This window comes from Nerophis lumbriciformis, linkage group LG31 (assembly GCF_033978685.3).
Source record: "Nerophis lumbriciformis linkage group LG31, RoL_Nlum_v2.1, whole genome shotgun sequence".
Classification (NCBI taxonomy): domain Eukaryota; kingdom Metazoa; phylum Chordata; class Actinopteri; order Syngnathiformes; family Syngnathidae; genus Nerophis; species Nerophis lumbriciformis.
The window spans coordinates 23,786,899-23,799,441 of NC_084578.2; the positions used below are offsets into that span (position 1 = coordinate 23,786,899).

The 12,543-nt window shown below is 45.8% G+C and overlaps 1 protein-coding gene across 7 annotated transcripts in view; it reads right to left on the reverse strand.

The window, feature by feature from the left end:
- hecw2a (HECT, C2 and WW domain containing E3 ubiquitin protein ligase 2a) overlaps positions 1 to 12,543 on the reverse strand; it is a 246,889-nt gene that overhangs the window by 127,202 nt on the left and 107,144 nt on the right. For all 7 annotated transcript variants that reach the window (XR_009811391.1, XM_061926412.1, XM_061926411.1 and 4 more), the window contains 2 exons: positions 2,670 to 2,855; positions 2,082 to 2,216 (listed from right to left, as the gene is read on the reverse strand). Coding sequence is in view for 6 of the 7 variants with exons in the window: in XM_061926412.1 (XP_061782396.1) it covers positions 2,082 to 2,216; positions 2,670 to 2,855 (321 nt within the window). In the remaining variant the exon portion in view is untranslated. The remainder of the gene's footprint in view (positions 1 to 2,081; positions 2,217 to 2,669; positions 2,856 to 12,543) is intronic.

Below are 12,543 nucleotides of genomic sequence, written 5' to 3' on the forward strand. Positions count from 1 at the left end.
AACACATTTGATTTTCAACAGGGCTGCCTGCCTCAAAGCCCCAGGTCGAACCAGGTTCCGGTGGATCATGGACTGCTCACAGCCCGAATCCACCATCGCCCGGTGAATACTCCCTTGGGCCCTTACCGGGACGCAATACGTCTCTCCCGGGCAGGGGGAGGGCGCTGGAGGGCCGACAACCCGGATCACCTGTCCCACCTCTATGAGCAGGCACTCCCGCTGCACATGCCCGGGCTGCCCGCACCTCCAGCATGCCTGCCCAGGTGTTCGAGGGGCCGTCTGCGGGGGAAGCCCCAAATCAGCAGTGACTGGAACCTGGAAAACAGGAGGAGCAGAAGAGAGGTTAGTTCCCCGGGCCCCGGGGCTGGAGCGTCGGCGAAGCTGTCTGTCGCGGCTTGCGCAGCCTGCGCAGCGCTGTCACGGGGCACGTCTGGACCTGGGAGAGGGCAGAGGACAAGTCAGACATGCGTGCTGTCTGCGCGGGGCTGCCCCGGGGTGCTCGGCTGCCTTGGTGGTCCCCTCCTCCCGCCGTGCCTCACGGTGTACCGCCAGGTGGTCCTCCGCTAGGGTCACTGCTGCTGTCATGTCGCGTGGGCTGTGATATCGGACCCAGGCCGATGTCCGCGCTGGGATGGTTTCCAGGAACTGCTCGAGGACCACGAGCTCCACCATCAGGTTGTGGCTGTATCTCGGCTGCAGCCATCGTGTCGCCGCGTCCCGGAGCTACTGCCCGAGCACAAACGGGCAGTCCTCAGGCCCCAGACGCAGCGCCCGGAACCGGCCTCGGTGGTCCTCCACTGTGCAGCCGGTCCGGTCCAGCACCGCCCTCCTCAAGTCCGGGAAGTGCACCCGGGAGGCTGCCGGTAGGCTAAGCCCTGCCTGCTGCGCCTCCCCCGCCAGCAGCGGCAGTAGGCGCACCCCAATTCTTCTTCAGGCCACCCGCATGCTGTCGCCGTGGCCTCAAAAATATCGAGGAATACCTGGGGGTCTTCGGCCTCCGCCATGCATTGCATATATACATATATATATATATATATATATACACATACATATATATATATATATATATAAATAAAAAACTCTACCCCCTACCCTTTTCCTCGTGAGGATTATGAGTCATTCTTCACCTAAATGGGAATACGTGAACATCCTAGCAGTCGGCATTCTAATGACAAGCAGACCTTGCACGTAATTGATGTTATATTATGTTTGTTGGCTCTTATAAAGTCTGCATTGAGTAAAAATCAGTGATGAAGAAAAAAAAGCAAACCTTGTGATGCGGTTTTTAAATTGATACGCCGCGTATGCTTAAAATGATCAAAATATAAGAATATTAAATGTTGTTACAAATGTACCCATTAGTACATTACATATATACTTACATCATGTATATAAAACCTCCCATAAGCTCCATTGTAAGCAGACTTTTGATCGCATTTATTTAATATTTGGAATTCAAAAAAGAAAAAAAAACATCCGTCGTCATGTCTGTCATAATGATTGTGAACGGTAGGCACATTTTTTTTTTTCTAAAAGTGCAGTTCCCCTTTAAGATTTTTGTGCTTAATATGGTATGACATAAGGGTTGGTTGTGTTGGATAGGCTCAAGTAAGCCCGTAAGGTGTGGGCGGATTACTATTGCTGTTCCAAACCTTTGCAGTAGTCACCCTCCTGTCCACTGAGCCTTCACATGTCTGGGTTAAGTGATCTTCTCCTTCTTGACCGTCACGTGAGCTCCCTGTTTGACAGATTTCGCAGAGTCTTCTGGTGGAAGGACAATGCAGCCTTTGTTGATGAAGCCCCTCGTGAGGTTTTGAGTTTCCTTATTCATTCAGTTGTTGGTAGTTCACAAATCAACACAGGTTGAAGGTAACATTAAAAGCTGTATTTAAGAGTTCGTGATGTCAGCGTGAAGACTTTTTGCATCCTGTCGGCAAACTAGGATGTCATTTTTCTTGTTTTTGCTCTTCTGGAAGAAGTATTGGTGCAATGTCCTACTAAGTGTAAGAATGCAGGTACTCTGCAAGCCTGATAAAACACCCAAGCGTTGCAAAGTGATGCATGCTGCAGTTTAGTCTCACCTCTCCGGCGCTGTGGCTGCGCTGGCGGCTTAGGTGCTGGCGGTGGGCCAACAGGCCGGTGGAGCGAGAACTCTGAAGAGGAAGCCGTGGGTCAATGAAGGTCGTTGAGCGACAATTGTGATCCACAAAGAAGGGCTGAGAAGTGAGATGCAAACATCTTGAGTCATGCATTGACACTTCTTATTATCAACATATTATTATAAATATAGAGGACAGTAGTAAAGTGAAGTGAATTATATTTATATAGCGCTTTTCTCTAGTGACTCAAAGCGCTTTACATAGTGAAACCCAATATCTAAGTTACATTTTAACCATTGTGGGTGGCACTGGGAGCAGGTGGGTAAAGTGTCTTGCCCAAGGACACAACGGCAGTGAATAGGATGGCGAAAGCGGGAATCGAACCTGGAACCCTCAAGTTGCTGGCATGGCCACTCTATCAACCCAGCTATGCCACCTCAGTAGGCAACTATCATTACAGTAAAAGATAATGAATATAAAAAATAATATTTAATTGTAGCTTGACTTATTTTCCGACCAAGACATCACCACACACATCATATGTGCCATTTATCATAACTGCTCACACACCTTCCCGGTATGGTCATGTTTCATTTCCCAACCGCGGGGAAGCTCCAACTGTTTGTTGGAAAACATGTTGAGGAAGGTCACCAGGTCACGGTTGTGCTGGTAGCGCTCAAAGTAATGAGCATCTCGCCGCACCTTACTGATCATATGCTTCAGACAGGTGTTGCTTGTAAACATACGGTAGGCACTCTGGTGGAAGAAAGCACACCAATAAACATTGTACATTGTAAGACAACATAGTATATATGCGTACAGCTCTGGTAATGGGTACATTCGCACCAACCTGCACAAATGTACTTCAAAATGTAACAATCAAAATACATATGACTTTATTTTTGTTTACTAGGGCATGCATATACAAACCCCGTTTCCATATGAGTTGGGAAATTGTGTTAGATGTAAATATAAACAGAATACAATGATTTGCAAATCATTTTCGACCCATATTCAGTTGAATATGCTACAAAGACAACATATTTGATGTTGAAACTGATAAACATTTTTTTTTTGCAAATAATCATTAACTTTAGAATTTGATGCCAGCAACACGTGACAAATACGTTGGGAAACGTGGCAATAAATACTGATAAAGTTGAGGAATGCTCATCAAACACTTATTTGGAACATCCCACAGGTGAACAGGCAAATTGGGAACAGGTGGACAGGCAAATTGGGAACAAGTAGATTCCATGAAATGCTCAGTCATTCACAAACAAGGATGGGGCGAGGGTCACCACTTTGTCAACAAATGCGTGAGCAAATTGTTGAACAGTTTAAGAAAAACCTTTCTCAACCAGCTATTGCAAGGAATTTAGGGATTTCACCATCTACGGTCCGTAATATCATCAAAAGGTTCAGAGAATCTGGAGAAATCACTGCACGTAAGCAGCTAAGCCCGTGACCTTCGATCTCTCAGGCTGTACTGCATCAACAAGCGACATCAGTGTGTAAAGGATATCACCACATGGGCTCAGGAACACTTCAGAAACCCACTGTCAGTAACTACAGTTGGTCGCTACATCTGTAAGTGCAAGTTAAAACTCTCCTATGCAAGGCGAATGTGACGACCGGGTGGCATGGTGATGCGGGGTTGTTCTCCCAGGAATGCAGACGGCATCAGACACAGCGTGCAGGTAAGAAAATGATTTATTTAAGGGATAATTCAGAAGGAACAAAGAAAAAAGTGCTCATTGCACTTAAGGCAAAAAAACTACACTGTAAATGGGCTAGCGTGGGACCTAGCAAGTAACAAGAGCAGGGAAACAAAAGTTGTCATCTGTTGTACGAAAACAAACTAGGAAGCCAGACCGAGTGAGGCCAGGGCAAAGACGAAATAGCCCTCTGATTAGTGCTCGGACAACAGGTGAGCCTCCCGACACTAACCAGAGGCAGGTGTGTGCTCTATGCAGTCATGGCAACAGAAACAAACAAACCCAAGAGGTGCTGAAAACAAAAGTGACATGAAAACATAAATTGAATATGATCCGGGCAGCGGATCATAACAGCAAAAACCGTTTATCAACAACACCCAGAAACGCCGTCGGCTTCGCTGGGCCTGAGCTCATCTAAGATGGACTTATACAAAGTGGAAAAATGTTCTGTGGTCCACATTTCAAATAGTTTTTGGAAACTGTGGACGTCGTGTCCTCCGGACCAAAGAGGAAAACAACCATCCGGATTGTTATAAGCGCAAAGTTGAAAAGCCAGCATCTGTGATGGTATGGGGGTGTATTAATGCCCAAGACATGGGTAACTTACACATCTGTGAAGGCGCAATTAATGCTGAAAGGTACATACAGGTTTTGGAGCAACATATGTTGCCATCCAAGCAACGTTACCATGGACGCCCCTGCTTATTTCAGCAAGACAATGCCAAGCCACGTGTTACATCAACGTGGCTTCATAGTAAAAGAGTGCGGGTACTAGACTGGCCTGCCTGTAGTCCAGACCTGTCTCCCATTGAAAATGTGTGGCACATTATGAAACCTAAAATACCACAACGGAGAACCCCGGACTGTTGAACAACTTAAGCTGTACATCAAGCAAGAATGGGAAAGAATTCCACCTGAGAAGCTTAAAAAATGTGTCTCCTCAGTTCCCAAATGTTTACTGAGTGTTGTTAAAAGGAAAGGCCATGTAACACAGTGGTGAACATGCCCTTTCCTAACTACTTTAATTATTCTTTGCAAAAAAATAATAAAGTTTATGAGTTTGAACATCAAATATCTTGTCTTTGTAGTGCATTCAATTGAATATGGGTTGAAAAGGATTTGCAAATCATTGTATTCCGTTTATATTTACATCCAACACAATTTCCCAACTCATATGGAAACAGGGTTTGTATAATGTGCATTAGTTTGACCATTTAAAATCAACGATAATAAAAAGGAGATGCTTGGAAATAGCATAAAAATGCCCCAAAAACTTGTAAAAACGCGATTCATAGCGTTACTTTTTGGTGTAACCATCATGAGCGTTCTGTTCAGGTATATTTCTTTTATATTTTGATAAATCATCATAAATAGGTATTGATCAATCTTTAAGCTGTGTGTCTTTGATTTCAGTTTGCTTTTGACATCTTATTTAGAATTGTAGTTGAAACTTTTACAACCTTGTGTTGCGCTCATGATGGCGTAAACAAACTAGATTATTTTGAATATTTATGCTCTTTTTTACATTTAGTACATTTAAATATACTGTGTTTTATGCTTTTTTCTTTTTGGAACATGTACTATACATATAATACAATAAAGTCCCATATAAAATTATGTTTCTAGCAATACTTTAATTTTGCCTTTGAAAGTAACACTCCAATGTCCATTAGCGGAGCTGTACACATATGTATGACTTCACATATAAATCTATTATAGTTATCATATTATATATGGTTGCTGTGTCACCACCACAATGAAAGTATTCTATACTAGACAGTCTGTTCTAAGTACAGAAAGTATCTCAAGATACTTGAACTCCTCCGCCTGTGGTGAGCCCTCGCTCCCAACACAAACGGTGCCATTTCTCATTTTCCGTCTGAAAACTATTGCCTCATCCCAGGAGTTTCACACTGTGCACCTGCCCCAGTAACCCAGTCACAGCTTGATGAGTCAATCTGGACCACATTATTTGCAAAGAGCAGAGATGAGATCCTGAATTCCTCAAATTGGACAGCCTCTATGCCTTAGATGCACATATAAATTATGTCCATAAAAATCAGGACAGAATGGTGACAAAGAACAGCCTTGATGCTTGGTGGACGCCAATCTTCACAGTGAACAGGTTTGACTTACTGCTGGTAATGTGAACAAGACTCCTGTTTCATTTTTACAAGGAATACATTGTCGATAGATCCCGTATCCACGGAGAACCCCCCCCAGGGCACTGCAAAAGATACGGTCAAATACCTTTTCTAATTTTACAAAGCACATGTGGACTGGTTGGGCAAAATCCCATGCAGCCACCAGTATCCTTGCAAGGGTGTAGAGCTGGGCCAGTGTTCCACGACCGGGACAAAACCTGCATTGCACCTCTGTTGCTGATGTTTGACTAACAGTGTACCCGTCTCTTCAGCACTCTGGAATCAACTTTCCCAGAGAGGCAGAGGAGTGTGATCCCCTGTAGTTGGAATCCACCCTCCAGTCTTGTCTCTTGAAAATCGGTGACCATCACCTTGGCGTACCAATCTGCAGGTACTGTTTCTGACTTCCACTTAATTTTGAAGAGATCTGTCAACCAAAACAGTCCCCTCTTTGATTCAGCACCTTAACGTGGTGGAGGGGTTTGAGTGCCGTAGTTATCCTATGAGTCATGGTGCCCAGGGCTATATGTTGCTGGTATGGTATCCTAAGGCAAACGGGTCTTAGGTGACAGGCTTGACAAAGAGATTCAGAAGACCCTAGAAACATTTTTAGAGAAAAGACTGCACTTAGCTCAGACGTGGGACACTAGAGCCTCACCCTCAAACTCTTGGCCCATAATTTGTGGCTCTCTAGTTAACTTCATAGGTGAGTGCAGTTGTGGCCGACACACTCTGGGCGGCAAACAGTTAAATATATTGTGGCAATCTTGAACACACTAAAGAATATTAGAATATTACTAGGGATGTGACTCTTACAACAACTCACGATTCAATTTGATTCCGATTCTTGGGGTGACGGTTCAATTCATAATTGAGTCTAGTTACAACATGATTCTAGATTAAACTGACTCTCGTAAAAAATCAATTGGTTTATAAATTATAATAAAACCTTTTAAAAAACGCAACACATTACAAAAGCTACTCTTGGATGCTGACGTACAGAGGCAGCCTAAAAAAACATATTTTATAAATTGATTCATGAAAATTTGTATTCGATTCACTATCGGAATAAGTATTTTTCGGTTGTGAATACATTTTTTAGGCAACCCTATTAAATACGACAACGGTAACGATACAGAAATTACAGCACAAAAACACAGTTTGGGCAACACAGAGACCACATTTATGTAAGCAAGCTGAAGTGTCTAATTCAGCAGTGTCCAAATATAAATATAATTTTTTTAAATCCAATTTTATATTTGTAATGACTTAAGGCTAACATAACTCAAAGTCACTATAACTGTTGCTACAAGTAATTAACAGATAAATCACATGGTTATAACATGATTCTGAAAGAAACACTTTGTGCGGATTAGCCTCTACCCATCTCTACCTCCGCCGACCCCCCGGGTATATTGAGTTTGAGACGCCTTCCCACAAATCAGGATTGGGGATGGCAGGTGAGTGCCTGGTCAAGCTTGCACCAGGACACAATAGGTGTACACATTTTTTGTACATAAGGGTGAAGAGAAATGCTGAGCTGTCAACTGAACAGCGCCTGGTGATGGGTTGGGTGCAGAACAGACCTGGCAGACCCAATATATTGAACGTCACCCGTTTTTGACAGGGGAGACCGAGGATATTGAGTCCTAATAGGCCATATTCTGTTCCTCCATTGTGGCAGCCAACCAGAGCTGTTGTCGCAAGTTGGCAATTGTCAAACTCGATGGTGGACACCAAACGTCAGGGACGTTGTCAAGCTGAAGAAGGAGTCTTACTTCCCATGGATGGCTTGTAGGAGTCCTGAAGCAGCTTACAGGTATCGGTATACCAAGAATTGGACAATTGTGGTGGTGGTCGAAGCAAAAACTTGGGTGTAGGAAGAGTTTGGTGAGGCTATGAATCACAATTTGATTTGATCGGCTTAAAAAAAGGTTCTCACACACCATCCGACAAGAAGCAGTGGCCTGTCTACAATGTTTACTGACCTCAACTCAAGATGTAATTGGGTGGTGGAAAGAATACTTCCAGGACCTTCTCAACTCACTGACGCAACTTACATAGAGAAAGTGGAGTCTTAAGGATACAAACGCGGCGATGTTCATCATGGCTGAAGGTATTGGCACTTAGCATCAAGGGTTCGAATTGGAGGTTAAATCATCAAATGATTCCCGAGCGCGGCCCACGCTGCTGCTTACTGCTCCCCTCACCTCCCAGGGGGTGAACAAGGGTATGGGTCAAATGCAGAGGCCAAATTTTACCACACCCAGTGTGTGTGTGACAATCATTGGAACTTTAACATTTAACTTTAACTGAAACTCGTCCTTGAGGCAAGTTTTTTTGCTCTGAATTTCTTAAGGCCCTGGATGTTGTGGGACTGTCTTGGTTTATTGACTTAGTTATTGAAATATAGAATACAATTATTTCGCAAAGTTAGCAAAGACACAAAGCAGGAAGTCACCAAACTACTTTAAAACTTGAGTGACATAACATTAACCCGCGAGTGGCAGTCTCTGGTGCACTTTGTGCAGATGTAGGATGTTGATTGTTGTGGCTGGTGCTTCCTTTTCTTCCGTCTTGCCCTCCTCTCCGCAAGGGCCACAAAGCCATGTCGATGCTACGCTGCTTCATGTCTTTCTTGCAGGTGTCTTTAAAACAAAGACATGGTCGCCCAGTCGGTCGTTTGCCTTCCACTAGTTCGCCATACAGTAGATCCTTTGGGATGCGTCCGGGTTCCATCCTTCTGACATCACCAATAGTAGTTTCGCCGTAACTGCTGCGGCCTTGGCAATCCTACTACTCACTTTTACTTCCAGCGAGAGCAAGCTCGAGACGATGGACCCAAGTTAGGTGAAATTGTCAGCAGGCTGTTGATGTTGATGGTTGGGGGGTGGTCTCTGCTCTGCACCATGACTTGGGTCTTCTTAAGGCTGGTGGTCAGTCCGAACTCCCTGCAATCATGGGAGAGGCGACTGACAAGCTGTTGGAGGCCGTCTTCCATGTGTGATGACAAAAACTGCGTCCACAAAAAGCAGCTCACGGATGAGCAACTCGGTCGGTCACTTTAGTCTTGGCACAGAGGCGGGCAATGTTAGGTAGACTCCCTCGCGGAAATCCTTGAAGGCGTATTGGAGGAGCATCAAAAATAATATGCCAAAGCCCTGCTTCACACCACTGCTGACTCTGAAGGCCTCAGAGATGGTGCCATTGAAGCAGACTGTGCTGTGCATGTTCACATGGAATAATTTGATCACAGCAAGTAGTTGTGGCGGGCAGCCAATTTTCTGACGAAAACTGAAGAGTCCGCTCCTGCTGACCAGTCCAAATGCCTCCGTCAGGTCGATGAAGGCAAGATAGAGGGGCATCTGTTCTTGGCATTTTTCTTGCAGTTTGCGCAGCAAGAATGTCATGTACAATGTTGACTGGCCTGCTCGGGAGCCACACTGGGGCTCTGTGTAGACGCGAGAGGCAAGGGGTTTCAGGCACGCCAGGACAACACGAGCACAGACCTTTCCCACGATGCTGAGCAGGGCGATCCTTTGGCAGCTGTTGCAGTCGCTTCTGTCACCCTTTTTCTTGTACAACGTGACGATTGTTGCGTACCGCAAGGCCCGAGGGATGTCCTTCCTTCCAGCAATGGCAGAGGAGTTCGTGCATGGGCTTGAGCAGTACAGACTTTCCACTTTTCAGAACTTCTGCCGGTATGTTGTCAATCCCTGGGGCTTTTCCACTGGCAAGACAGTTGATGGCTTTGCTGAGCTCATCTGTGGGTGGTGAGTCAAACTCCTCCATGACTGGCAGGTCTAGGATGGCAGCAAGGGCAGAGTCGGTGATGACGTTCCGCATGGCGCATAGCTTCAAGGTACTTTAGTCGGGGATCACTTCCCTTATCTTGGACTTGAGGGGGGCAGACTTAGTGGGAGCTGAGCTTGTTGATGCCCTCGTACATTCCCCTGGCGTCACCAATAGGCATGGCAAAAGGGGATGGTTTCCTGGCAGTCTTAAGCGCAGCAATAGCATGGGGGCCAGGTGAAATATTGAATACCAGAATACCTGCCTCTTGGCCTTGGTCATGGGTGCCATCTCAAACCTCAAACCAGTCAGCATTTTTGAATTCCTTTTTCCTGTAGGCAGTGATAGCTGCATCTTACATTGCGTCACGTAGGCAGGCCCACCTAGAGTAGGTGGTGTCATCAGCTGGCATTCTCTCAGGAAGGGTTTTACTGAGGTAACTCAAGAACTGCTGTGTCTTCACTTGGTCGCTGGCACTGCATGTTTTAATGTGTGGCTGCCCTTTCTTCTTTGAGAGATGTATCTTTTGTTGCGCTATGCGCACCTTGCTGGCGACCAATGAATGGTCTGAGTCGTAATCCGCACTGTGGTAGGTGCGGGTGAGGAACACACTAGCAAGGTCCTTTTGTCTGGTGGTGGCCAGGTCAAGCTGGTGCCAATGACGGGAGCCCGGGTGTCTCCAGGACACTTAGTGGATCTCTTTGCATGGAAAGTAGGTGTTGGTGACACACAAGCAGCAGAGCTCCAACAAACGTTGTCCGTTGTCATTTATTTTACCGCGTCCATGCAAGCGAAGGCAGGTCGGCCAGGCCTCGCGGTCAGCTCCCACACTTCATCCAGTGCTTCATAAAACTAATCTTTGTCCTCTGGGGCTGAGCAGAGCATCGGGGCATACACGCTGAAGATGGTGGATGTTACCTGCCGGAGAAAGAGGATCCTCTCTGTGCGTGTTTTTACGGCAAAGCCAACACTGTACCGGCGGGGTTTGCCAGGAGGCTTGCCTTGCCAGAAAAACAAGTAGTTTGCTCTCCTGGAGGCAGGCTATGTGGATATTCAGCCAGTAGACTTCCCAATGATGGCGGTCTTTCTTAAAGTTAAAGTTAAAGTACCAATGATTGTCACACACACACTAGGTGTGGCGAAATTATTCTCTGCATTTGACCCATCACCCCCTGGGAGGTGAGGGGAGCAGTGGGCATCAGCGGTGGCCGCGCTCGGGAATCTTTGGTGATTTAACCCCCAATTCCAACCCTCAATGCTGAGTGCCAAGCAGGGAGATAATGGTTCCTATTTTTATAGTCTTTGGTATGACTCTGCCCGGGTTTGAACTCACAACCTATCGATCTCAGGGCGGACACTCTAACCACTAGGCCACTGAGTAGGTAGTTTAAGTAGGTTAATCTTGTGTCGTTGATCTGCTGCAAGTCAGTACAGAGTCCAGGACACATAGTCCTAACGTTCCAGCTTGCAAATCGAAGAGCTGGAATCTTATTTTGTTTTCTTGTGTTGGTTTTGTGGCTCACTCTTCGAGGTGGTCTCTACTCTCCATGTTCCTAGTGAAGCAGGTAAGCCATGAGGGCTGCCCAGCTTTAGCGGACGGTGATTGTTCAGTGGGACTATAAAGGTCCCTCCCACCGGCAGAAGTGGCCCCTGGCGCTCGTTTCCTTCGCCTATCAGATGAGCTTATAACGGTAACTGCTCACTTCCTGTGACTTGCCGGCACGTTTCAGTGATGCTGGAGTGCCCTTTCCAGTGGACAAACAGAGCCTGGGCAGATAATATGGAGGATGAGCTGTTGTCCTGGTAGCAGACTCTCCCGACCACCCGCCCCTTCCATGCAGCTGGAGAACCCAAGGGAACAACGAGTATTGATACAGCTTGGCATCAGCTGCGTCGCAGGAGTTACCGGAATGACATTGTGTTGTCACACCGCCTTCGGGGTTCCGACTCCTGCTTTTCTGTCAGGTTTTATTCCCTTAGTCTTTCCATGAAAGGGTATAGCCATCAGAGTTTTTCTTCTCCTAAATGGGCTACCGACCAAGGTTGATAAACCCCACCTGCCCAATATATATATGCATACATATATACATACAGCCTTAGCCTTTATCACACCACATGGCTCACCACAAGGCAGTGACTGACTCGTCCTTAAACAGTATTGTACATTATATGTTTTAGCTTGAAATTAAGTAAGACATAGTGTTAAGAGATTAATAAATGTAGTGTATAAAATGTATAAGTGCATTTGCAACATGCATTAGTCTTGACGTTAAATCTTATACAATTGCAACACATCTCGTCAAAAATGGTCAAGGGAACAAAGAGAAACAACAATGAAAATGGCAAATATCTATTAATAGTAGGGGTGTAATGGTACGTGTATTTGTATTGAACCGTTTCGGTACGGGGGTTCCGGTTCGGTTCGGAGGTGTACCGAACGAGTTTCCACACGGACATATTAAGTAACGTAACACACGTTGTGTAAACAATGCACTCCGAGGCACAACACATGGCATGTTAGCAGCTAACGGGCTACGAGACTGCCCATACGTCCTCTTTTCACCGGACATGTCCTCTTTTGCGGAGCTGTCAGGGCGGAGTTTCTTAAATGCCTCAAATGTCCGGCATTTTGAGTTAGGGTTGCGTGTATTTTCAATGTACGTTCAGGGTTAAGAAGGGGTTAAAAACAAAACAAATTGTGCGCGCAGCAGCATTCGTGAGGGAGGGGCAGAGACAGAGAGAGCGAGAGAGTTATGATAAACGCGCATGCGTCGCCAGGCTCTGCTTTTT